At 38.6% G+C, this 24,576-nt stretch overlaps 1 protein-coding gene across 1 annotated transcript in view; it reads left to right on the forward strand.

Moving 5' to 3' along the window:
* Positions 1 to 928: 928 nt before the first annotated feature.
* The window catches only part of CWF19L2 (CWF19 like 2, cell cycle control (S. pombe)), an 82,495-nt gene continuing 58,847 nt past the window's right edge, over positions 929 to 24,576 (forward strand). Inside the window, 6 exon segments of the mRNA XM_014464410.2 lie at positions 929 to 1,059; positions 2,942 to 3,052; positions 3,786 to 3,908; positions 7,085 to 7,195; positions 8,149 to 8,268; positions 21,052 to 21,145. Of these exon segments, the coding sequence (XP_014319896.1) occupies positions 967 to 1,059; positions 2,942 to 3,052; positions 3,786 to 3,908; positions 7,085 to 7,195; positions 8,149 to 8,268; positions 21,052 to 21,145 (652 nt within the window). The 5' untranslated portion in view covers positions 929 to 966.

Raw genomic sequence — 24,576 nt, forward strand, 5'->3', positions numbered from 1 at the left:
ACTACCCAAATAAATAGGTAATGCACACTGTAATGAAAAATGCTGGATGAATAAGTGTGAGCAAATAATATGAGGTCAGAGGAAAAAAATAGTGTAAAACTTATAACGGTTTAAATAGTTTCAATAAGCAGCGATAAATTAAGGAACGCAATGCAAAGTTCACATGACTTTTTCGTATGGGGTGTGTGGGTTGTGGGGAAGCCACCAAAGCAAAATAGCGAATCTTCCAAGTACAGTGGGGCCTTGACTTACGAGTGTCCCGACTAATGAGTTTTTCGAGATACTAGCCATCTCTCAGCCGATTTTTTGCTTTGAGTTGCGAGCTAAAATTCGGGTTACGAGCCAGCTTCAGATACCCCACCGCTAGTTGGCGCAGCGAACGTCACAGTGAACGCCACATCAGCCCAGCATCACGTGTCTCACTCGATCACTTTAAGATTTGACATACGAGTAATTTGAGTTACGAGCTCCGTCACGGAACGAATTAAACTCGTAAGTCAAGGCCCGACTGTAATTGTGCCTGGCCGGCCGGCCACCTCTCAGGCCAGTCTCCCTGCTGTCCATTCCTCCAGCCGGGGAAGTTCTTTGGCGAAAAGGGCGCTTCTGTGGACAAGTTGAGAGATGTACCGACTGAACCTCTGTGAGTTTCTACCTTACTCGGTGATTTTAAGAGGAAACAGGTCGCAATGCTGCTGGTATCGTGCATGCAGCACAGTGACATTAATCCTGGTCCAGGGGACCCCACGAAGCGAAGGAGGGCGGCTCCTCAGTGCAGTCGTCCCGAGCCCCCCGGGAACCTGGGCTGGAGCACCCGCCCGAACCGCAGGCGCACTCAGCCCCGCGCATGCGCTCTCGGCGGAGCACGCCCGTTCCTTCCCAGGTAGGAAGTCCTGCTTGTTTATTAAATTACGACAGCCGTAAACCGAGCCTTTGCGACGGCTTCCGAGCTTTACGACGTCAACAACGATGGCGGCTGCCGGAGGTCGGTTTGAAAGTGCGAGGAGTATCGAAGAGCGTAAGGAGCAGACCCGGATCGCCAGGGCCGAGGTGTTGCGCCAGGTACTTGGGTTTTGGGGCTTTTGGAACCATCTGGAGCTGAGGGAATGGAGGTCTCTGGGAGCGAGGCCTGGCCCTCCCCCCACTCTACCTCCTCTCACCGCCTCAGTGTCATCTATCTGGGCGAAGGGGTTCTCCCTGTGGGACCGCGCGAGCTTTGGGCATCTCCCGTGTCCTGGAAGCGCTGGCAGGTCCGGTTGCTCCTGTTCTCTCCGGGAAGCCCTGTGTCTGTCCTCTTGAGTGTCCTTCCCTCTTCCATGGTTCTTCCTGGACGTGTCTGGTGCCAGGGACCCCGCTGCTAGGGACCAGCCTCCCCGGCGTGTTTCCCAGCCCCAGCTCTCGCTCCCGCTGTGGGTGAAACGAACATTCCCATTTCCAGGAACACATGCGAGACGCATTGGGGTAAACTGTGTTTGACCGTTTCATGCTGTCGCACTGTTGGTGTCAATTCCTGTCGTGTCCTATACCCTTACTGATCCGAGCGAGGGCTGACAGCAGAGACCCAGAAAATTCAGCTCCTCGAAAAAGGTTGAGGAACACTGTATTTCTCATTCAGATGGAGAGAACGGAGGCAGTGAATGGTATTGAATGACCTGAAAAGGGGTAAGAAGTGTGGCATTGAAGGGAAAAATGGAGGGGAGATCATCATAGAGTACAAGTGAGGGTTTTCCTCTTTATTTGTTTGGAGATAGAAGGTTTTAAAGGGCTTTCAGTGCCGATGAGAAGGAGCAGGTAGAGGAGACAGGGAGAGCAGGCTTAATGACCACAGCCAGATTTGAAAGGGGGGGAAGAGTGGATGGTTAATCTTGGACAAGTGAAAGGCCAGTGTTCTTTGGTTTCAGCATGTGTAACATGTACAAATTCTATACCAATAAGAGGGTAATATGCTAATTAGACCGGGAGACCTTCCCTACGTCCTTCTGGACAAAGCCATGGTGGCGGGGCGAGGCAGAGGCAGTTAGGGATGAGCAGGCGGGGTCGGGGGGCAGTTGGGGGCAATCAGTCTGGCAGGGGCGGGCAGTTAGGGGTGATCAGGCCGGAAGGGGGGCAGTTGGGGTTGATCAGGCCGGCAGGCAGAGTGGTTAGGGGCAATCAGGCAGGCAGGCAGGTGAGCAGTTAGGAACCAGCAGTCCCGGATTGTGAGAGGGATGTCCGACTGCTGGTTTAGGGATGTCCTAAACCGGCAGTCGGACATCCCCCAAGGGGTCCCAGATTGGAGAGGGTACAGGCCAGGCTCTGGTATTTCAGACAGTTTTTGAAAGGAGTAGTGTTTGTAAGCTGTGATAAATTTTATAATAGAAGAGATACATAGAGGTTGAAAGTCCCCAGCTTTGGACTTTGGGGAGAGAATCAAAGGGCAGGAACAACCTCCCAGGAAGAACTTACTTTATTTGACTGTTGTTGAAGAATGAATAAAAATTAGCAATCTGATCATTTGTTTTTAGAAAGATGATTCTTCCTGAAGTACTTTGGGGTTGTGGCAAGAGGGTTATGGGCATTGCAGATACGATAGAAGTTGGGAGGTCAGTCACTTAGCGACAGAAGTCTCAGGCAGTAGCACCTGGATGGTGAAGGGGAAAGAGATGTGAGTCAGACTTTAGGTTGGGAGCTTAAGGAAAGGGAGGGTCTAGAATAGGTCCCAGGATTCTGTCTTTGATTGGTAGCTCAATTCAGTAAAGATTGGTAATTTGATTGGTAATGTGGAAAGAGAGTTTTTTTACTAAAATCTTTTCTACATTTTGGTAGCAGCAAATTCCTGACAAGGGACAGTTGATTCATGAGAACATGTATGAAAGTGAGAGAAGATTTTATTTTACTTTTTTATGAAAAGCAGTTGACTAAGTGTTAATTCCCCCCCACTCTCCCCTCCCCTCCATCATTTTAGGCTAAAGCCAATTTTGAGAAGGAAGAAAGGCGTAAAGAACTTAAACGACTTCGGGGTGAGGATACATGGATGCTACCTGATGTGAATGAGCGGATTGAACACTTCTCACAGGTGAATACTTGATGTAAACCTGTTACATGTCTGACTTTTTTTGCATTTACTCAAATTAATATTGGAGGAGCAGCTTTATAGACTATTTCAAAAGTTGCAGAATGAATATCACACAGTGGGCATTACAGAAAAGTTTTATCTCTGGCAGAAATAATATATTTTAATATTTTGGACATTATGACATTGGACAGATTTTATTACTTGAATTGGCTGATAGAAAGCTTAGCTTCAAATTTCTGACCCTCTTGTAGCAAGCTGATGCATTTTAAACTTTTGTCATGTGTGTTTTTTTTTTTTTGTCTCAATACTTGTTTTCTCTTTCCATAATTTTAATTTATGCCATCTTGTTATATTTTAAATGGCCTAATAATCTTCTATAAATTCTTTGGGGCCACAGAAGGATATATGCATACATATGCGTACATACATAGATATGTTTGCGTATATATGTTTATTTGATTATATCTGTCTGTGAAATGAATCTGCAAATAAATTAAAACTTCACTTATTTTTGATAAGATATCTCAGCTCTATGATTTATTAGTAGTGCATATATTATAGAAGCATGTTAAGGTTTCTTTGAATATTTTATTCATTTTGTCATGTTTCTTGTCTCATTTTCTGAAAACTTAAAGTTTTTTAGAACATAGAATTTTTTCCCCTTAAAATACTTCCTTTTAAGGTAAGATAAAATTCAATTCCCTTCTTACTTTTTCAAAATGATTATTTATAGGAACACTCTGTGAAGAAAAAGAAGAAAAAAGACAAGCATTCAAAAAAAGTAAAGAAAGAGAAGAAAAAAAAGAGCAAGGAACAGAAGTATGAAAAAAACAATGAGTCATCTGATAGTTCATCAGTAAGTATATGCTAAAACTAATCAGGCATCTACTTGAGAAAATTTTCTTTAAAGAAATAATATATGGAAAATTAAAATATATGAGAACTTAAAAAAAATATTACTAGTAAGGATATGAAAATGCCTGGGAAACATCTACTTGGAAATATTCAGGAGATAGAAAGGTAAGAAGATGGAGATGAGGTTTGGGAGTCACTGCTTATTGAAGCCATTAGAATAAATGAATTGCCCAGGGAAACTGAAAAGAAAGAAGAACACCAGCACTGAGAACCAAGAAAGGACACTCAGCAGAAGCGGTTGGAAAACTAGGAGAAGCAGGGGCGTACTGTACAATTAAGGGAAGGAGTTCCGAGGCATTGAGAGTCTGTTATCCCTATTTGTTTTTTCATAGAAATTAATATTTAAGTCTTTAAAGTAGAACATGTTTATATATTTTTTTTGGGGCCAAAAGAAAGAGAATGCTTGGTCTACTCTGTCTCTAGCCAGTTCTGGGATGACAGAGGACTCACAAAGGAAAGGAAAGCAGGCCAAACTCTTCACACTTATTTTCAGTAAGAAAGAGATATATTGTGCTTACAGAGATCATTAGAGATAATTGGTCTCTTAGGAATGATCTTCACAGGTTAAACTCAGGTGAATCACCATATTTCAAAGTCTGGCCCTCTTGTAATTTCAGAAAGGAAATTTTTGGCAGTATACACTGAGATGAGAATTGACTCATGAAAGCCTATCTTACATGAGAATGAGGTACATTGCATAGTGAGAAATACAACTGAATAGTTTTGTCAAGTAGCCAGTATATCCTATGTAATAAAGAGCTAATATGCAAATGGTCTTCACACCTTCACGCCATCACGCCATAACAGCTCAGACACTCAACACTGGGGAGAGAGAAATGGGGACCAGCCAGGCTGTGGCCCACGGTCCTGGGTGCCAGCGGTTGTGCCTGCGGCCTGGGAGAGAGACAAGCTGCATGCCCCGGATCCCAGGCACCAGCGGCTGCGGCTGCGGCCCGGAAGAGGGATAAGCTGCCCGCCCCTTGGTACCGGGAGCCAGCGGCCCCGTGGTCCCCGGGTGCCTGCGGCTGCAGCTGGCCTGGGTGAAGCTGGCCTGGGTCCTGGGTGCCTGCAGCCGGCCAGAGGGAGGGAAGCCTGGGTCCTGCGTGCCTGTGAGCGGCCGGAGGAGGGAATCCTGGGCGCCAGGTGTGGGGTGAGGCAGAGGTGGTTAGGGCTGATCAGGCAGGCAGAGGTGGTGAGGGCTGATCAGGCCAGCAGGGGAGCAGTTAGGGGTGATCAGGCAAGCAGGCAAGCGAGTGATTAGGAGCCAGTGGTCTCGGATTGCGAGAGGCAGTTGGACATCCCCCGAGGGGTCCCGGATTGGAGAGGGTGCAGGCCAGGCTGAGGGGACCCCCCTCCTCCCTCTGTGCATGAATTTTGTGCACTGGGCCTCTAGTTAATATATAAAAATGCCATCGATTTCTGGGTGTTAATTTGTATCCTGTTATGTTGCCAAATTCATTTATTAAATCTAGCAGCTTTTTGGTGGAGTCTTTAGGGTTTTCTATGTACAATATCATGTCGTCTTCTGCGATTAGTGAGAGTTTTACTTCTTTCCAATTTGGATGCCTTTTTTTTCTTCTTGTCTGATTGCTGTGGCTAGGACTTATAGTACTATGTTGAAGAAGAGTGATGAGAGCAGACATCCCTGTCTTTTTCCTGTTCTTAGAAGGATTGGTTTTAGTTTTTGTCCATTGAGTGTGATGTTGACTGTAGGTTTGTCATATATGGCCTTTATTATGTTGAGGTATGATTCCTCTATTCCAACTTTGCTGAGAGATTTTAAGCAAAACGGGTGTTGTAATTTGTCAAATGCTTTTTCAGTGTCAGTTGATTTGATCATGTGATTTTTGTCTTCCAATTTGTTTAATGTTAAATTCTCTTTTTAATGGATAACACAAAGTGGTAAGAACCAGGCCTTTCTAAATTGATTTAACAATATGAATGTGGGTAGACCAGAAATATTTTTATATTGGTTATCCTAAAACACTGTAACTCTATCTATCTATCTATCTATCTATCTATCAATCAATCTATCTATAAATAAATAAGTAGTTCTGTGGTTTCTCTCTAAATCGAATGAATGAATGAATAAATTAATAAAATCTGCTCTGCTTTGGGAAACATTTGTCAGTTGAAATGCCAGAGACAAATATGTTTGCACCATGTGGATTTTACCTTTCCCAAGACATATTTTTTCGTTCTTTAGTTAGGTAATTTGTAGGAACTTTGTGGAATGAATACTGGTTTCATTCAGGAGACCCACTTTTTCCTCGTTGGCTCAGAGTTTCTCTGCTGTGCACTAACAGGCGGTTTGCAGTGGGTGATTTCTAGGATCTTTCCTACACTTGAGTTGTACAGTTCTAAAGAATGGATTCTAGAGCCAGACAGACCTACATTTCTATCTTGGTTTTCCTATTTGGATGCCATGTAACCTGGGAAAGTTATTTAATTTCTTATCTGTAAAACCAAAATAATATTTCATGTCGGGTTGTTTTAAGGAGTCAAAATGATAACATATGTAAAACACTTATTCTGGTACTTAACATGGAAGAGTTGATGGATATATTTGTTGAAAACAAACCCCAAGACCTGTTGAGCACTTAGATTATGTTGACTAAATGCCACTTAGTTGATTTAACAATCTGTTACTTACACTCAGTAAGCAAAATGCTTTCCAGCCTAGCTATTAACTGAGTTCTGAGCATTTTTAGATCTAGAGAACTCTCAACAGTTGAAACTTTGAGGCAAACTCATTTAGTTGGGTGTTGTTCCCTTTGTTCTAGTTAAGCAAAGATGTTAGTTCTACTTGATGTGGTAGGAACTGCAGTTCTCTGTTGAAGTGAGTTCTTTATCCAGCATTCTGATCTCTGTGTTTGGCTTTCCTTTGGCTTACTAATAAACTACTAGGAACTTACAGGTGATTTGATTGGTGCTTCATGAGCACATTCCTAAATAGTTAACATGTTCTTTCTTCAAATTTTCAATGTAATTGTTCACAGGGGAATTATAGTATATGAATTTTCTCTAGGAAGCTGAATTTCTGCTATTTAACAGCACACAATTTTCATATGAAAGTATGGACATTTGAAGATTTACTTATATGCTAAATATTCTTAGAGCTCTGAAGAAGAGTGGGTTGAGGCTGTTCCACCCCAGACTCCTGGCAAGGAAAAGGCCTGGAAACTAAAAGGTGAAAAGTCAGAAAAAGAAGACAACCAAGGAATTCGGGTAAGCCACCTGATTTTAAACAAAGAAGTGTGAACTTGTAAGAATAGATTAGTATTAAATGAAAGATGATTATAATTTATTAATTAGAAAAATTAGACTTTGGAAACCATATACTTTTATAAATTCTTTTGGCAGTAATGCTGTTTGCTGAGCCTTTAGACTCCCCTCCTTCTCCTGTGAGAAAGTAAGTGCTCATCTCTGTTCTGATTCCTCTAGAACAGCGGTTCTCAACCTGTGGGTCGCGACCCCTTTGGCGAACGACCCTTTCACAGTGGTCGCCTAAGACAATCCTGCATATCAGATAATTTACATTACGATTCATAACAGTAACATTACAGTTATGAAGTAGCAACGAAAATAATTTTATGGTTGGGTCACAACATGAGGAACTGTATTTAAAGGGCCAGAAGGTTGAGAATCACTGCTCTAGAAAGTTTCCTGCCTCTGGTTCTCGATAGAGCAGGGGCACTTTCTCCTGTGTACTTGAGGCCTGTACTGTTATCTTTATCTGACCTTTCTACTGTGAGTAGAGTTTCATCACAGTTTTCTTTTCCTTCTCCTCATGTCATAATTTTCATAGCAATACTTAGAATTGGCTAGTTCACAGATTTTGGGTTATTGTTCATTTGCTTGAGGAAGAAATGCTATTTATACACTATCAGCCACAGGGAAGAAAGAATGGTGAAAAGGAACTAATGGTGAAAAGGAACTAACTGATCTGGATGCCTTACACTTGTTCTCTTGTTTATGCCTAAAGCAGTCCTGAAAAGTAGGGGTTTTATTCTATTTTACAGGGGAGAGAATAAGGCTTAGAGAGACTAAGAAACTTGCTTTAAGTTAAATAGTCATGTAGGATTCAATCTAGGTTCAACTGCCTCCAAAGTGCCTACTCTTTCTACTAAGTGTGTAGTATTTTAATTAATTTAGATCAAAATGACTTTTTTTTTTAACAGAGGGATGAGTGGATGACTGTTGATTTTATGTCTGTTAAAACTGTGTCATCATCATCACTCAAAGCTGAAAAAGAAACAAAAAAGAAAATAGAGCAAGCAAAAACCCAAGCGCTTGAACAGGTAAGATACTTAAAATACTTTAACTTTCTAATTTGCCTCAATAAACCGATAAAATATTTATATGAATGCAGTTTTACTTGTAAGATATTATTTTTTGTGGTATTTTATAAAAATTAGTGGTAACAACTGTGAATTATAAGTTCTTTTAAAATAAGTTTCCTGTAGGAAGTAAATTTAAAAGTATACTAGATTGATAAATCTGGGCATATTTAGTTGAGTAATAATTGAGTTTGATTTATGGCTGGATTCATAGGATTTAGGGCTTGAACTGTGCTACCTGTGTGGTCTGAAAACCTTTCAGGTGAGAATTTATTTTAAAGTATTCTTGGGTTGGTAGTCCCTTGAAGTGCTTGGCAGAAATAACCACCAGTCCTTTCTGGAGGAGTATCACACTGTCAATTTACACATCATATGTTTCCCAGAAATGAGTTCTATGGAATGTATGCTCACAATCTAAAATCATAAAATACATGAAAATACAAGGATTGTCCATGAATAAGAGTTAATCTCAAACACTAAATAGCAGAAACCTTTATCTGTTGGAATATTGAAGAGCTTTACATAATAACAAGTATAGAAAATATGAATGAAAGATTAGGAGACAGATTTGAGAGTCAATAAGAGCTTATAGAAATGAAGATTATTACAGTTGAAATCAGAAAGTCAGTAAATGGTTAAACAACCTATGGAATACAGCCGAAGAGAAAATTAGTGAAAAAGAAGAGTCTAAGAATTTACTCTGGGTGCAGCATAGAGGGACCAATAAAGGAAAAATATGAAAGAGTGATAATACAATATGATCAGTGATTTTTTTTCCAGTTTAATTTTAATTCTGAAAATGTAGGTGTGGTTAATTATATTGACTGATAATTAAGCAGCTGTTCATAAGGAATATTGGAAGCTAAGGGTTTTTGGAATATTTTGACTAAGTTCTGTAAAATGTCTTTATCTCTGAGTTAGACTTGAAGGAGTTGGGACTTCCTGTACAAAAAGTAAGAGGGAAAGTACAGTAGGGGGATAATCAGTGAATAGTGGAGCAAGAAAGGGGAGCTGTGTAAAATCTGGAAGTTGATCTTACCCATTGGCATTACATACTTGCTTCTGAAATAATGCTGTGCTACTTGTGAGCATTGACAGTCTGCTTTGCTAGTCTCTGTTGACTTGTGGTCTTATGTTTTGCTGATATTCAGGCCTGTTATCCATATCAAACAGTAGAACATAGTAAACTCTTGAATATCTTTAATAGATTTAATAGTGATTAGATTTTCTTAGAAATACTTTTAATAAAAGTGCTTTCACTTTCTTAAGACTCTAATACTTTTGTTGTGCTTATTTTTAAAAAATAATTCTTTATTGTTGAAAGTATTACATATGTCCCTGTTTTTAACCCATTGACCCCCTCCAGCCTGCCTCTGCCCCCCACACAAGGCCTTCAGCACCCTATTGTTTGTGTCCATGGGTTATGCTGATAGGAATCCAAGGTCTTTGGTTGATTCCCCCCCCCCCCCCCCCCCCCGAGATTCTGCACTCTGTTCCATGCTCCCATGTCTCTGGATTCACTCCATTCATCAGTTTATTTTGTTACTTAGATTTTACATATGAGTGTGATCATGTGATACTTGTCTTTCTCTGACTGACTTATTTCACTTAGCATAATACTCTTCAGGTCCGTCCATGCTGTCTCAAAGGGTAAGAGATTCTTCTTTTTTACTGCTGCATAGTATTCCATTGTATAAAGGCACAACAGCTTTTTTATCCATTCGTCTATTGTTGGGCACTTGGGCTGTTTCCAGATCTTAGCTATTATAAACTGGGCTGCTATGAACATAGGGATGCATATATTCTTTCTTTTCTTTTTTTTTTAAATTTAAATTCTTTATTGTTTAAAGTATTACATATGTCTCCTTTTCTCCCCATTGACCTCTCCCTGGCCATTCCCACCCCCCAGCACATGCTCTCACTCCCCTACTGTCTGGGTCCATGGGTTATGCTTATATGCATGCATATAAGTTCTTTGATTGATCTCTTACCCCCCGTTCCCCACCTTCCCTCTGAGGTTGAACAGTCTGTTTGATGCTTGTCTGTCTCTGGATCTATTTTTTGTTCATCAGTTTATGTTGTTCCCCATATTCCACAAATGAGTGAGATCATGTGATACTTATCTTTCTCCAACTAGCTTACTTCGCTTAACATAATGCTCTCCAGGTCCATCCATGCTGTTGCGAATGGTAAGAGTTCTTTCTTTTTTACAGCAGCATAGTATTCCATCATGTAGATGTACTGCCGCTTTTTAATCCACTCATCTGCTGATGGGCACTTAGGCTGTTTCCAAATCTTAGCTATTGTGAGTGGTGCTGCTATGAACATAAGGGTGCATATATCCTTTCTGATTGGTGTTCCTGGTTTCTTGGGATATATTCCTAGAAGTGGGTTTACTGGATTAAATGGGAGTTCCATTTTTAAATTTTTGAGGAAACTCCATACTGTTTTCCACAGTGGCTGCACCAGTCTGCATTCCCACCAGCAGTGCACTAGGGTTTCTCACCAGCACTTGTCGTTTGTTGATTTGTTGATGATAGCCATTCTGACAGATGTGAGTTGGTACCTCATTGTTGTTTTGATTTGCATCTCTCGGATGATTAGTAACTTTGAGTATGTTTTCATAGGTCTCTTGGTCTTCTGTATGTATACTTTTGAAGAGTGTCTATTCAGGTCCTTTGCCCATTTTTTTGATTGGATTGTTTATCTCCCTTTTGTTAAGTTGTATGAGTTCCCTATAAATTTTGGAGGTTAGACCCTTACCGGATATAACATTGGCAAATATGCTCTCCCATGCAGTGGGCTCTCTTTTTGTTTTATTGATGGTTTCTTTTGCTGTGCAGAAGCTTTTTATTTTGATGTAGTCCCATTTGTTTATTTTCTCCTCAGTTTCCATTGTCCTAGGAGTTGTATCGGTAAAGATATTGCTACGACATACGTCTGATATTTTGCTTCCTATGGATTCTTCTAAGATTTTTATGGTTTTCTGTCTTATGTTTAAGTCCTTTATCCATTTTGAGTTTATTTTTGTGTATGGTGTAAGTTGGTGGTTTAGTTTCATTTTTTTTTTTTTTGCCCGTGTCTGTCCAATTTTCCCAACACCATTTATTGAAGAGACTGTCTTGACTCCATTGTATGCTCTTGCTTCCTTTGTCAAATATTAATTGAGCACAATGGCTTGGGTTTATTTCTGGGTTCTCTGTTTTATTCCATTTGTCTTTATGTCTGTTCTTGTGCCAGTACTAGGCAGTTTTGAGAACAGTGGCTTTGTAATATAACTTGATATGTGGTATTGTGATCCCTCCAACTTTGTTTCTTTCTCAGAATTGCTGTGGCTATGAATTTTTGGAGAGTTTGTTCTAGGTCTGTGAAATATGCCGTTGGTATTTTAATGGGGAGTGCATTGAACCTATAGATTGCTTTGGGTAGTATGGACATTTTAGTGTTGTTGATTCTATCAATCCATGAACATGGTATATTCTTCCATTTGTTTAATGTCCTCTATCTCTTTTTTCAACGTCTTATAGTTTTCCAAGCTGTATACAGGTCTTTTACCTCCTTAGTTAAGTTTATTCCTAGGTATCTTAATTTTTTTGTTGCAATGGTAAATGGGATTTTTTCTTTAAAAAAATATATTTTATTGATTTTTTACAGAGAGGAAGGGAGAGGGATAGAGAGTTAGAAACATTGATGAGAGAGAAACATCGATCACTTGCCTCCTGCACACTCCCTACTGGGGATGTGCCTGCAACCAAGGTACATGCCCTTGACTGGAATCCAACCTGGGACCCTTTAGTCCACAGGTCAGCGCTCTATCCACTGAGCTAAACCAGTTAGGGCTGGGATTGTTTTTTTACTTTCTCTTTCTGTGAGTTCATTATTGATGTCTAAAAAAGCCATAGATATCTGGGTGTTAATTTTGTATCCTGCTACATTGCCAAATTCATTTATTAAGTCTAGTAGTTTTTTTTGATGGATTCTTTAGGGTTTTCTATGTACAATATCATGTCATCTTGAAAAATGACAGTTTTACTTCTTTTCCAATATGGATGTCTTTTATTTCTTCTTCTTGTCTGATTGCTGTGGCTAGCACTTCCAATACTGTGTCGAACAGGAGTGATGAGAATGGGCATCCCTGTCTTGTTCCTGTTCTTAGGGGAAATGGTTTTAGTTTTTGCCCATTGAGTATGATGTTGGCTGTAGGTTTGTCATTATGGCCTTTATCATATTGAGATACTCTCCCTCGATTTCCACTTTGCTGAGAGTTTTTATCCAAAATGGGTGTTGGATTTTGTCGAATGCTTTCTCTGCGTCTATTGATATGATCATGTGATTTTTAAAAAATATATTTTTATTGATTTCAGAGAGGAATTAAGAGGGAAAGAGAGAGAAAAGAAACATCAATGATGAGAGAGAATCATTGACTGGCTTCCTCCTGCATGCCCCCCACTGGGGATCAAGCCTGCAACCCAGGCATATGTCCTTGACTGAAATCGAACCTGGGACCCTTCAGTCCGCAGGCCGATGCTCTATCCACCGAGCCAAACCGGCTAGGCGCAGCGGATCTCAACCTGTGGGTAGCAAAATTACAGTTATGAAGTAGCAATGAAAATAATTTTATGGTTGGGGGTCACCACAACATGAGGAACTGTATTAAAGGGTCGAGGCATTAGGAAGGTTGAGAACCACTGGCGCTAGGGCAAACATGTGATTTTTGTCTTTCAATCTGTTTATGTGATATATCACGTTTATTGATTTACAAATATTGTACCAGCCTTGCATCCTGTAATAAATCCTACTTGTTTGTGGTATATGATATTTTTAATATATTGCTGGATCCGATTTGCTGATATTTTGTTGAGGATTTTAGTATCTATTTTCATGAGGGATATTGGCCTGTAATTCTCTTTCTTTGTAGTGTCTCTATCTGATTTTGGAATTAGGATAATGCTGGCCTCATAAAAAGAGCTTAGAAGTGTCTTTCCTCTTGGATTTTTTGGAATAGTTTGAGGAGTATAAGTGTTAGTTCTTTGAAGGTTTGATAAAACTCCTTTGTGAAGCCATCTGGATCAGGGCTTTTGTTTGCTGGGAGTTTTTCGATTACTGCTTCTATTTCATCATTTTGTTATTGGCCTATTCAGGTTTTCTGCTTCTTCCTGATTCAGTTTTAGGAATTTGATTATTTCATCCACATTGTCCAGCTTGTTGGCATACAGTTGTTCATAGTATTTTTCTTTGTATTTCTGTGGTGTCAGTGGTTACTTGTCTGCTTTCATTTCTGATTTTACTTATTTGGGTCCTCTCTCTTTGTTTCTTGATGAGTCTGGCTAATGGCTCATTACTCTTGTTTATCCTTTCAAAGAACCAGCTCTTGGTTTCATTTGTTGTGCTTATTGTACCAATTTTCCAGCTTTGAGTTTCAGGTTTTCTAAATTAACATACTTTTTCTTACAAATTCTTATATAAACTTTCCTAATTTAATTAAAGCATCTTCTGTTGATCTCATTTCCTGTGTAATTTTTGTCTTTTGCATCTGTGTCATCTTTTTAATTTCTGTTGCTACTGCTATTGTGTGAATGCCACTTTTTAGATGTATGTCTTCCCTCTCTGAGCCTCATTTATCTCATCCATACTGGAGTTGAGTTAATATCTGTAGTGAACTGAGGACAGTCCCTGGAACTAAGAACTGTTTAAGGTTAGATATTATGGTTCAGTCTCTAATTCACTCTTGCCTGGGCAATTACAATAATCTCTTTATTTTTCAGCATCCTGCAGCTGATGTCAGGTTAATTTTTTCAAAGTACAGCTTTGATTATGGTATTCTTTTTAGAAGTCTTCAGGGATTCAGTTAAAGAAAATTTGTCTTTGCCATTTCTAATGTTTCCTTCTGATGGAACAAGCTCCACTAGTGGTATTCCATGCCACCCCCTTTTCTCATTTTGTCCTTGACAGTATGGAGTAAATGATCTGTTTTGAATTTGGGAAGAATAAACTGGGCATACTTTGCTTAGTTCTGCCTTTCCTGCTTATGGGACAGGCTGCCTACAGAGAACATGTAGGGATTGTTCAGTGCTGTCAATACTTGGGAAGTCTGCTGGCGTCAGTTAACAGGCCCATTTGGCTTTCTTTCACCGAGAGAAAAATTCTCTTCCGATTTAGCCTTTATCAACAATAAAGGTATTTTTTTTTAATCTCCTTTGCTTTTTATTGTAATTTTTAATTTGCTTAGGGCCTGGATGGAAAAAAAAAGGTGCTGTATTTTTTTTTTTTTTGTTCTCTTTTAAAACCCTCCCCAAAAGCTGCCTGCAAATAGAGTCCAAACATATTAGTTTGATCTTTCTCTTAGGTAATTTGTACCTCAACCAAACTAGGTTAATGACTTTCCTTCATTTCTCTGCAAATTCCTGTCTCTGAATTTTTGTTTATCTGATTCTTTCTGAGTGAATTCCCTCTGTCTCTGATTGTCTGCATCTTGTTTATCCTTCAGTATATACTATGAAATTCTTCCTATTTCTCTTAATTGAAATCAGTTTCTTCTTTATGTTTCCATTGCACTGTATTTGCCCCTTTCTTTTATAATATTGTAGTTTTCTGTAATTTCATAGTCTTAATCCTGTTTCCCTTCTGAGATTATAAGATTTTTGAGAATCTGTTTTGTTTATATTGTATCTTCCTTAGCAGCTAGTATAGAACTCTGTAGATAGTAGGTGCTTTTTTATTTTTTGAACATTTGAAATTGTAGACTTATTCTTTTCCCCATGATTTTACCTTGTTGCTCTTTAAATCCCTGGATTTAGTTCTGAAGATCATAATCTGTAATAATTTTTAATTTTTGCTTTAGTAAGAATTCAGGTTGTTGTTTGCAGAAGTAAACCATTGAGACTAGCCAATTTTCAAACATCTGCACATCAGTTTGAGTGTGTTGATCTTTGCACGTCATCATATTCTTAACATTTGGCCCTAGCCTAAAATGATGTCCCTTAGCTGAAGCTTTGATGTGAAGCATGTTGATTTTTTATCTCTTCTTGATTTTGAGGATATCATTTCTTTGGTTTTCTAGGCTAGTGTTTTTCAAAATGTGTAAGGTGAAATTAATTTATTGCAGTCAGTATTTAACAATATAAGGTATCAGTAGGTATTGCATGTACTAGTAATAAAGATACATTTTGTCTCCTTAGTTCTGGAGATAGACAGATATTCGCGCACACACACAATCTCTCTCTGGGTAAAGGTCACAAAAAAGTTTAAAAATCAATGCTCGAGGTTGTGTCTGTGTCCTCTGGGCTTCTTACGCCCACATGGTGCTGTAGGTTATACTAGTAGACCTATAGCGCGTACCTATAGACCCTGTCTAAGAGATGCATACCAACTTTTCAGTCTTCTTTTCCAAGCAGGAGATCACCCCACCCCAGGCCTTGGCTTTGGTGGTGAGACTAGCTTCATTGTCCTGTTTTAGCAGGAGCATTTTCAGTGTTTATCTTATATGAATTGAACTGAGGACTATCAGTTTCTGCTTGCACATAGAGCCCAGTGGACCTGTGGCTTCAGTTCTGCTTACTGCTTTACATTTATGTTCTTTTCTAGGCCACAGAATTATGTATCTTGTTCTGAACTCAAGTGTGTTTTATATTTTGTATCTCTTTTCTGTTTGTCCTGAGCAGGTAGGTTGTGATGATTGGCAGCTTAATGAGCCATCTTGACTAGAAGGCCTGAGAGTGTTTTGGAGATGGATTTGTGTTGATATATTTTATTTCTGTTTCATTCCTCTTAATCACTGTATAGTCTTTCTTGTCTGTGACATACTGTAAATATCCATTTATTCTGCATAACTGTACATTTACATTGCTGTTTTTCACTACTACAAACAGTACTAAATGAAGGTCCTTATATACACGGTAGGGCAAAGTAAGTTTTGCAGTTGGGAATACTTGAAACACAGTTTATTCTTGTTTTATTTATTTATTTATTTATTTATTACTGCATTTTCCATATGAACAATGTATTTTTTTCCCTCATGTACATGTGTGCAAATTTCACTATGGTGCATATCTTAAAGTGAAGTTGCTAAGTTATAAAGTATGTGAAAGGTACGGAGTGGGCTGGGGTGGTGCACCTGTGACATGAGGCTGTAATGTATCAAAAAAGCTTTTATTTCAGGTGCCTGGATGCAGATAGGCTGAGTTAGCAGGGAGTGCAGGGATGGGGAAGACTTTTATCAGCTATTTCTGGCGGCAAGCAGTTAGACTGATGTAAGGGTCCGGTCCTTTGTTCCTCCCACCACCAGGTGTCTTCTGGTTATCTGAGCTATGCGGTATTCATGGCTGCAAGCTTTCTATAAGGTGTCTGTTAACACATTAGGCACCCAGTCTGTTTTGTCTTCCGGACGGAAAGTATAGTGTTGGTCACCGGTGATGGACTGGGCACTTAATGTGTTAAGCACAGTAAGTTTTTCTCTGTCCTGTTTTATTCTCTTTTACCCTTTCAGTATGTACCCATCCTATATAATAAAACCCTAATATGCAAATCAACTGAACAGCGGAACAACTGGTCGCTATGATGTGCACTGACCACCAGGGGGCAGACGCTTAATTCAAGAGCTGCCTCCTGGTGGTCAGTGTACTCCCACAGGGGGAGCGCCACTCAGCCAGAAGCCGGGCTCACGGCTGGTGAGCACAGTGGTGGTAGTGGGAACCTCTCCCCCTCCACTGCAGCACTAAGAAACAGCAAGCCAAGCGGTAAGGAGCAGTGAGCAGGTGGGTGGTAAGGAGTGATGGGTCCTAGACTGTGAGAGATATCCCGGACTGTGAGAGAAATGTCTGACTGCCGGCTTAGGTCCGATCCCTGGCCGGTATCGGACCTAAGCTGGCAGGTGGACATACCCCGAGGGGTCCTAGACTGCGAGAGGGCGCAGGCTGGGCTGATGGAACCCCCTCCCCCACCCCCAGTGCACCAACTTTGTGCACCGGGCCTCTAGTCTTTTATAAATACTTGCAAAGAGATTACATCAATTTATACTGTCCAAACAATGTATGTTCTTTTACTATACTAAGTATCTGTATTGTCAAACTTTAAAATATTTGTCATGCTGATTAATAGGTCAGAAATGGTATTTTATTGTTTTATATGCATCTGATTACATCAAGGGAACTTTTTATGTTTTTTGGTCATTCAGATTTCTTAGACTATGAACTGTTTGTTTATGTTTTCTGCTTATTTTTTTTCCTTGAATTTTCTTACTGTTATTGTAGTTCTTTATAATCCAGTCCTTTTTTATTTGTATATATTCAGATAGTACCTCATATTTTGTCTAGCCTGTTGTCATTTGTCCTCCTTAGTTTGTAATTCCAGCCTTTTTTATCCTGTTGAAAAACTGATGTGTTTCTCTTTGAGTGTCTAGATGAGAACACTAGAAGAAATTCCTTGATTATAGATACTGTGAGATGTTGTTGACATTGCAGAATCTTTTTGGTATAAAGAAGTAAAATCTTTATGGTTTTGCTTATCCCTCTAAGTTAACTGTTAACTTAAATTTTGTGCTTTGAGATTCTGTACTTTAAAAAAAAAATCCTCACCTGAGGATATGCTTATTGATTTTAGAGAGGGGGGAGGAGGGGGGGAAGAGAGAGGTAGAGAGAGAGAGAGAGAGAGAGAGAGAGAGAGAGAGAGAGAGAGAAACATTGATCTGAGAGAAAACATCAATCGGTTGCCTTCCATAGGTGTTCTATCTGGGGATCAAATCCTCACTATACAGGATGATGCTCCAACCAACTGAGCACACTGGCCAGGGCAATTCTGTACTTTTATTTTATTCATCATTTTAATTTTTGATAGTATAGTTGATCATATTACTAGAAACTAACATTTAGCTCTTTCCATTCTTCTCCATCTAATTGTCATCATTACTTCTAATAATTGCCACTATTATTTCTAGCATTTTCTGACCATCTAAGTAAGGAAAGCATGTCAAACTCAAAGACTAACATGGGCCAAATAAACAAGGTTTAAGTTTATGTGGGCCGCAAAAAAAACAAAAGCTTCAATTTTCATAGAAACATAGATTTATTTCGATAGAGAATGCTGAATACAAAGGGCTAAAATAAATGAGTAATCATTAACATAAAATAATAGAACATTTTAATAAAAATTAATATTTTTTCTTAAACATTAACTTACCAGACACTGAATAACTGCACAAATTAATAAGTGTAAGGCAAATAAACCTATTTTTCTTGTTCTCTGAAAGTGAAATATTTTCCTGTTGCACACACCAAACAAGTCAGTCCAAGACTAATAACGTGGCAATAGGCTGCTAAAATATTTGTTGCTAAGTATTAGTGGAGAGAAATGGTGCGCCTTGCACGTAGGCGCGTAAGGGAAATGAATGCAACATGATTATAGTAATCAATCATTAGTGAATGTTGTAGTTTGTTATTAATAATATGTATAACAGGATATTGGAAAATTAAGTTATGAAATTTTTATTAAAATGTTTCTTACTAGTACATACCGATGTATTGGCTGGGCCGCGAGTTTGACATACTTGATCTAAGGTAAGGTCAAGTTAAGAACGTCTAGTACTAGTATGTGGTTTTGAAGCACCCTTTACCTTCATCTCACTTACCTATATTGATATTGCTTAAGCGTCTCTCCCCTTTCTCTAGACCAAAATTTCTTTGATGGCAAGGTCTATGCCTGGTTTATTCATTAGTGCCCAGACTAGTGTTGGGAACACAGGAGGCCCCAGAATTGTGACTAGACTACCAGCATCTCTTTACTGATTTTTGCTACCATCTTCTCACTGGATTCCTACCTCTAATCTTTTTTTAATTTAAATTCTTTATTGTTTAAAGTATTACATAAGTCCCTTTTTCCCCCATCGACCTCTCTCTGACCACCCCGACCCCCCAACACATACCTGCCCCCCCCATCTGTGTCCATTGGTTATGCTCATATGCATGCACACAAGTCCTTTGGTTGATCTCTTACCCCCTTACCCCTCACCTTCCCTCATAGGTTGGACAGTCTGTTCGATGCTTCTTTGACTCTGGTTCTATTTTTGTTCATCGGTTTATGTTGTTCATTATATTCCATAAATGAGTGAGATCATGTGATATTTATCTTTTTCTGACTGGCTCATTTCACTTAGCATAATGCTCTCCAGTTCCATCCATGCTGTTGCAAATGGTAAGAGTTCCTTTTTTTTTAATAGCAGCATAGTATTCCATTGTGTAGATGTACCACAATTTTCTAATCCACTCATTTGCTGATGGGCACTTAGGCTATTTACAAATCTTAGCTATGGTAAATTGTGCTGCTATGAACATAGGGGTGCATATATCCTTTCTGATTGGTGTTTCTGGTTTCTTGGGATATATTCCTAGAAGTGGGATTACTGGGTCAAATGGAATTTCCATTTTTAATTTCTTGAGGAAACGCCATACTGTTTTCCATAGTGACTGCACCAGCAGTGCAAGAGGGTTCCTTTTTCTCCCCATCCTCTGCAGCACTTGTCATTTGTTGATTTGTTGATGATAGCCATTTTGACAGGTGTGAGATGCTACATCTAATCTTGCTCTTCACTTTCTCCTCTGCTCTGAAATGAGTTTGCTCTTTGTGTAATACGAAGCCAGTCTCCTTCATGGCTCACTGTTGCCCCAGCATAAAACCTTAATAGCGGTTTAAAATGGTTTATGTGGCCTAGTTCCTGATTATTGTACAACCTAATCTCTTAACCATTGTTTGTTTATGAGTCTCAATTTTAGTCAGTCCGAATTACTTTAAGTTCCCTCAAAGTGCTATATTTTTACTTTCCTCTGGGGTTTTGTGAGCATGCTGTTGTTCCTTAGATCTGAAGTGTCTCTGTGCCTTTTCCTCCCACAAAAGAAAATGAGGCTTATTTTTTCTCATCCTTAGTCTAAGACTGCACATATTAACTTACTAGGAAGTCTCTAATCCTTCATTGTGAGAGGTGTTTTAATTATGTGTGGCTTTAGTGCTCTGTAGTTTTATCTTCAAAGCATTTGTCAGTTACTTGTTCATTATCTATATTCCTATTTTATAGGCTAGCAAGGTTAGAGTTGGGCATATTGATTATTATATCTTCTGTTTCCAGCACAGTTGTAATTCATAGTAGGCTTTTTTTTTTCATCCTCACCCAAGGGTATGTTTTTAATTGATATTTAGAGAGAGGAAGGGGCAGAGAGAGAGGGGAGAGAGTGTGAGAGAGAAACATTGATGTAAGAGAAACACCGACTGGTTGCTTCCAAATACATGCATTGGTTGGGGATCAAACCTGCAACATTTTGCTGTATAGGATGATGCTCCAATCAACTGAGCCACCCAATCAGGGCCAAAGGAGGCACTTAATAGTAGCATTGGGTGAATGTTACTTTAGACCAGGGGTCCTCAAACTTTTTAAACAGGGGGCCAGTTCACTGTCCCTCAGACCGTTGGAGGGCCAGACTGTAGTTTAAAAAAAAACTATGAACAAATTCCTATGCACACTGCACATATCTTATTTTGAAGTAAAAAAACAAAACGGGAACAAATACAATATTTGTATTTGCATGTGGCCCGCGGGCCGTAGTTTGAGGACCCCTGCTTTAGACATTATTTCCTGAAAGTTGCAGAAGAGCGTCTTAAGAATGTTTTAAATATTTGTCCAAGGTTGCAACTGAGTCTCAGATATGTTATTTATGGTGGGATTATTTTTAAATTATGACCTCTGAAAATATTTTGTTTCAGTCCAGACTGCTGGAAAGAGAATTGAATCCATACTGGAAGGATGGTGGGACCGGTCTTCCACCAGAAGACTGTACTACGTCATCAGTTACTAAAGGTATGTATATTTTTGTAATAGCCACACAGGCATTTCTTATAACTTGGCAGCTGATCAATGATTATCTCATAAAGCTTTTAAAGGGCCTTTCTTTCCTCCCCTTCATGACATGCTTTCAACACTTCCCTCTTCCATATTGTACTTACTTAGAAAGGAAAGATGACAGAAAACTATGTCTGTCAGAGGTTCAGATCCCAAAGTTGAAATAAAGTTTTAAGACATGATCTGGTCCTAGCTGGTTTGGCTCAATGGATAGAGCGTCAGCCTGCAGACTGAAGGGTCCTGGATTCGAATCCAGTCAAGGGCACATGCCTAGGTTGTGGGCTTGATCCCTTGTAGGGGGTGTGCAAGAGGCAGTCGATCAATGATTCTCTCTCATCATTGATGTCTCTCTCTCTCTCTGCCCTCCCTCTCTGAAATCAGTAAAAAAAAAATTATTCTATTATTTTTTTTTTTTCCACCCCCCCCCCCCACCCCACACACACGTGTGTGTGTGTGTGTGTGTGTGTGTGTGTGTGTGTGTGTATGAAATGATCTGCAGACTTTACTGCATATGCAGATAGTGTGGTCTTTCTGTTTAGACCAATGGTAGAGCTGAAATGGTTAGGCACCAAAAAGTTTATTAGTATTGAGGTATGTAGAGGTCACATGCTATTGTAGGTAAGGACTCAGACTTTGGAGTTAGGGTTCTTGGGATTAGAACTGTGTATTTTCACTTACTCGTTTCATGAATTTGGGAAAATTTCCTGATCTCTCTGAGTCTATTGTACTCATGTGTAAGTACCTATCATATGGTTATTGTGAGGATTAAATGAGAAAATCTGTTAGCATAGATTTAGTAATAAATCTATTATTACTAAATAATAGTAAATACTCAATAATGACAATGTCAAATAGTACTTTTCCTTACAACTAAATGTTCTGGGAAGATTTTATCAACAGTATTTTTGTAATGATTGAGGTGCCATATTTTTAGTAATTAATGAGTTAATCTTTATTTTTCTTTTTTTGGACAAAATTAAGTGGAAAAGTATTTTTTAAAAAATATATTTTATTGAATTTTTACAGAGAGGAAGGGAGAGGGATAGAGAGTCAGAAACATCAATGCGAGAGAAACATCCATCGGCTGCCTCCTGCACACTCCCCACCAGGGATATGCCCGCAACCAAGGTACATGCCCTTGACTGGAATCGAATCTGGGACCCTTGAGTCCACAGGCGGACACTCTATCCGCTGAGCCAAACCAGTTAGGGCGAAAAGTATTTTTTTAAATCATTTTTTATTGATTTCAGAGAGGAAGGGAGAGGGAAAAGAGAGAAACATCAATGATGAGAGGGAATTATTGATCGGCTGCCTCCTGTACGCCCCCAACAGGGGATCGAGCCCTTAAGTGGAAAAATGAGTAAACTTTCAGTATCCATACAATATTATTTTAAATCATATTTTAGTAACAGGAATATCTGTACATTTTAAAGTTTACATGGCACATTTACAAATCAGCTTATTTTCATAGCAACCATGTGAAGATAGCAAAGTAGATGTTATTGCCCACTTCTGTAGTTCAGGGAACTAAAGCTGTAGTTCAGGGAACTAAAGCTTAAAGTGGCCAGGTTTATTTGCTCTAGTTCTGTGAGCAGTAGTAGAACCCAGGTTTCTGATTTCTAGTCCAGGGTTAGTTACTCTAGATTCTTCATTAGAAAACTATACTTGTTACTATGTAGTTACTATGTAGAAAACTAGCTTACAAAAACTTGCTTACAAAACTCCTGGTAGTTTCTCTTCTTATAGATTTCCTCCCTCTTTTTTTTAGATTCTCTTTTAGAATCTTTTGAGTTGGAAAAAATGTCAAAGGTGGTTTAAATCAGCTGCCTTTATATTACAGAAAAAGAAACAAACTTCCAAAGAAGTCAATGACTTGCTTAAGATCTTTAAACTAGTTAGTAGCAGCAGCAAGACTAAAAAATCTAGGTTCTCTTGATCTTTAGTTTATTGCTATTTTAATATTATCCTGTCTTCTAAGAAAAATGGGGAATGCAGCACGGATTCATTTGGTTATATTTAGTCTATAATAATATAACTTAATTATGATGGAAGCATACATTTTTTCAGTCTCTTAATTTTTGACGTATAAAAATAATTTCAGATACAGGAATATATTAAGTGCTGCATACCAATGAACTTATTATAACTATTGATATATTTTTATCTCAACATAGAGGACAGGAGCTATGTCTTATTCATGTTTTTATTCCCTACTTGTGCAACAAATTTTCATATTCATAGTAAATTTCACTAAATATTTGTTGGATTGAATTTCAAGATTGATGTTGCTAACAAATTGGTATTTTTTTATTTGCTTTTTAAATTCTGAATTTGGTAATTTCTCTTGTTAAAAATATTGTATTTTTGCCATCTCTAATCATAAGATTAATAAGCCCATTGAAATAGAATATATAATCAACTGAAGGTAACATTATTATAAAAATATTTCTAAAATTGTGTATTTGACTAATGACTGAATTGAATGAAAATTATTACTCCTGTTTTCATAATTGTCAACATAGAGGAATTAAAGCAGTGTTATTTTTTCTCTGAGATTTTTTTTTCCCTCTGAAAACTGTTAATATATTGGTGATTGTTCAGGAAATTTTTATTGTGCCCATCAGTATTTTGTCAGTTTCACAAATCTTTGGAATAAACAATTTAATTACATAGTTGGGACATTAACATAAGTTTAATTAAAAGAGGTTTCTCTTATCACTGTATAAACTGCAGATTTAGACTAACTTTCTGAGTAGTTACATCGTTAATTTTGAGCTCATAGACTAGATAAGCAAGAAAGAGCAAGAGCAAAAGAAACTTGAATAAAAAGTGAATTATTGAGTTAACTAGAGATCTAGGTTTTGAAGTACAAAGTATTTTAGACCTGTAAAGAAAGACCCATTATCTTAGAACAGTAAAGATAAACTCAGATTTGAATGAGGAACTTGAATTTGAGGGTTGAAAATTTGCTTTTTCTTTAACCTTTTTTATTGACATTTAACACTTACAGAAAATTACACAACCCTTAAGTATACAGACTGATCATTTTCACAAAGTGAAAACATTTGTGTTATCGGCACACAGTTTGAGAAACAGAACATTATTAGCATTCCAAAAGCTCCTTTTGTGGTCATTCTAGTCCTTATGCTGTTACCAGAAGAGTAACAACTATTCTGATTTCTAGCACCAAAAATCAGTTTTTCCTGGAATCATACACTATGTCCTCTTTTGTTTTCTGCTTCTTTGTCCACATTTTAAGATTCATCCATGTTTGTATAGTTGTAGTCACTCATTCTCATTACTATATAGTATTTATTTTAGAAATATATCATAATTTAAGGGGACATCTATAATGCTTTCAATAATAAAGATTAAAAAAATATATATCA

Source organism: Myotis lucifugus, unplaced genomic scaffold (assembly GCF_000147115.1).
Source record: "Myotis lucifugus unplaced genomic scaffold, Myoluc2.0 scaffold_248, whole genome shotgun sequence".
Classification (NCBI taxonomy): Eukaryota; Metazoa; Chordata; class Mammalia; order Chiroptera; family Vespertilionidae; genus Myotis; species Myotis lucifugus.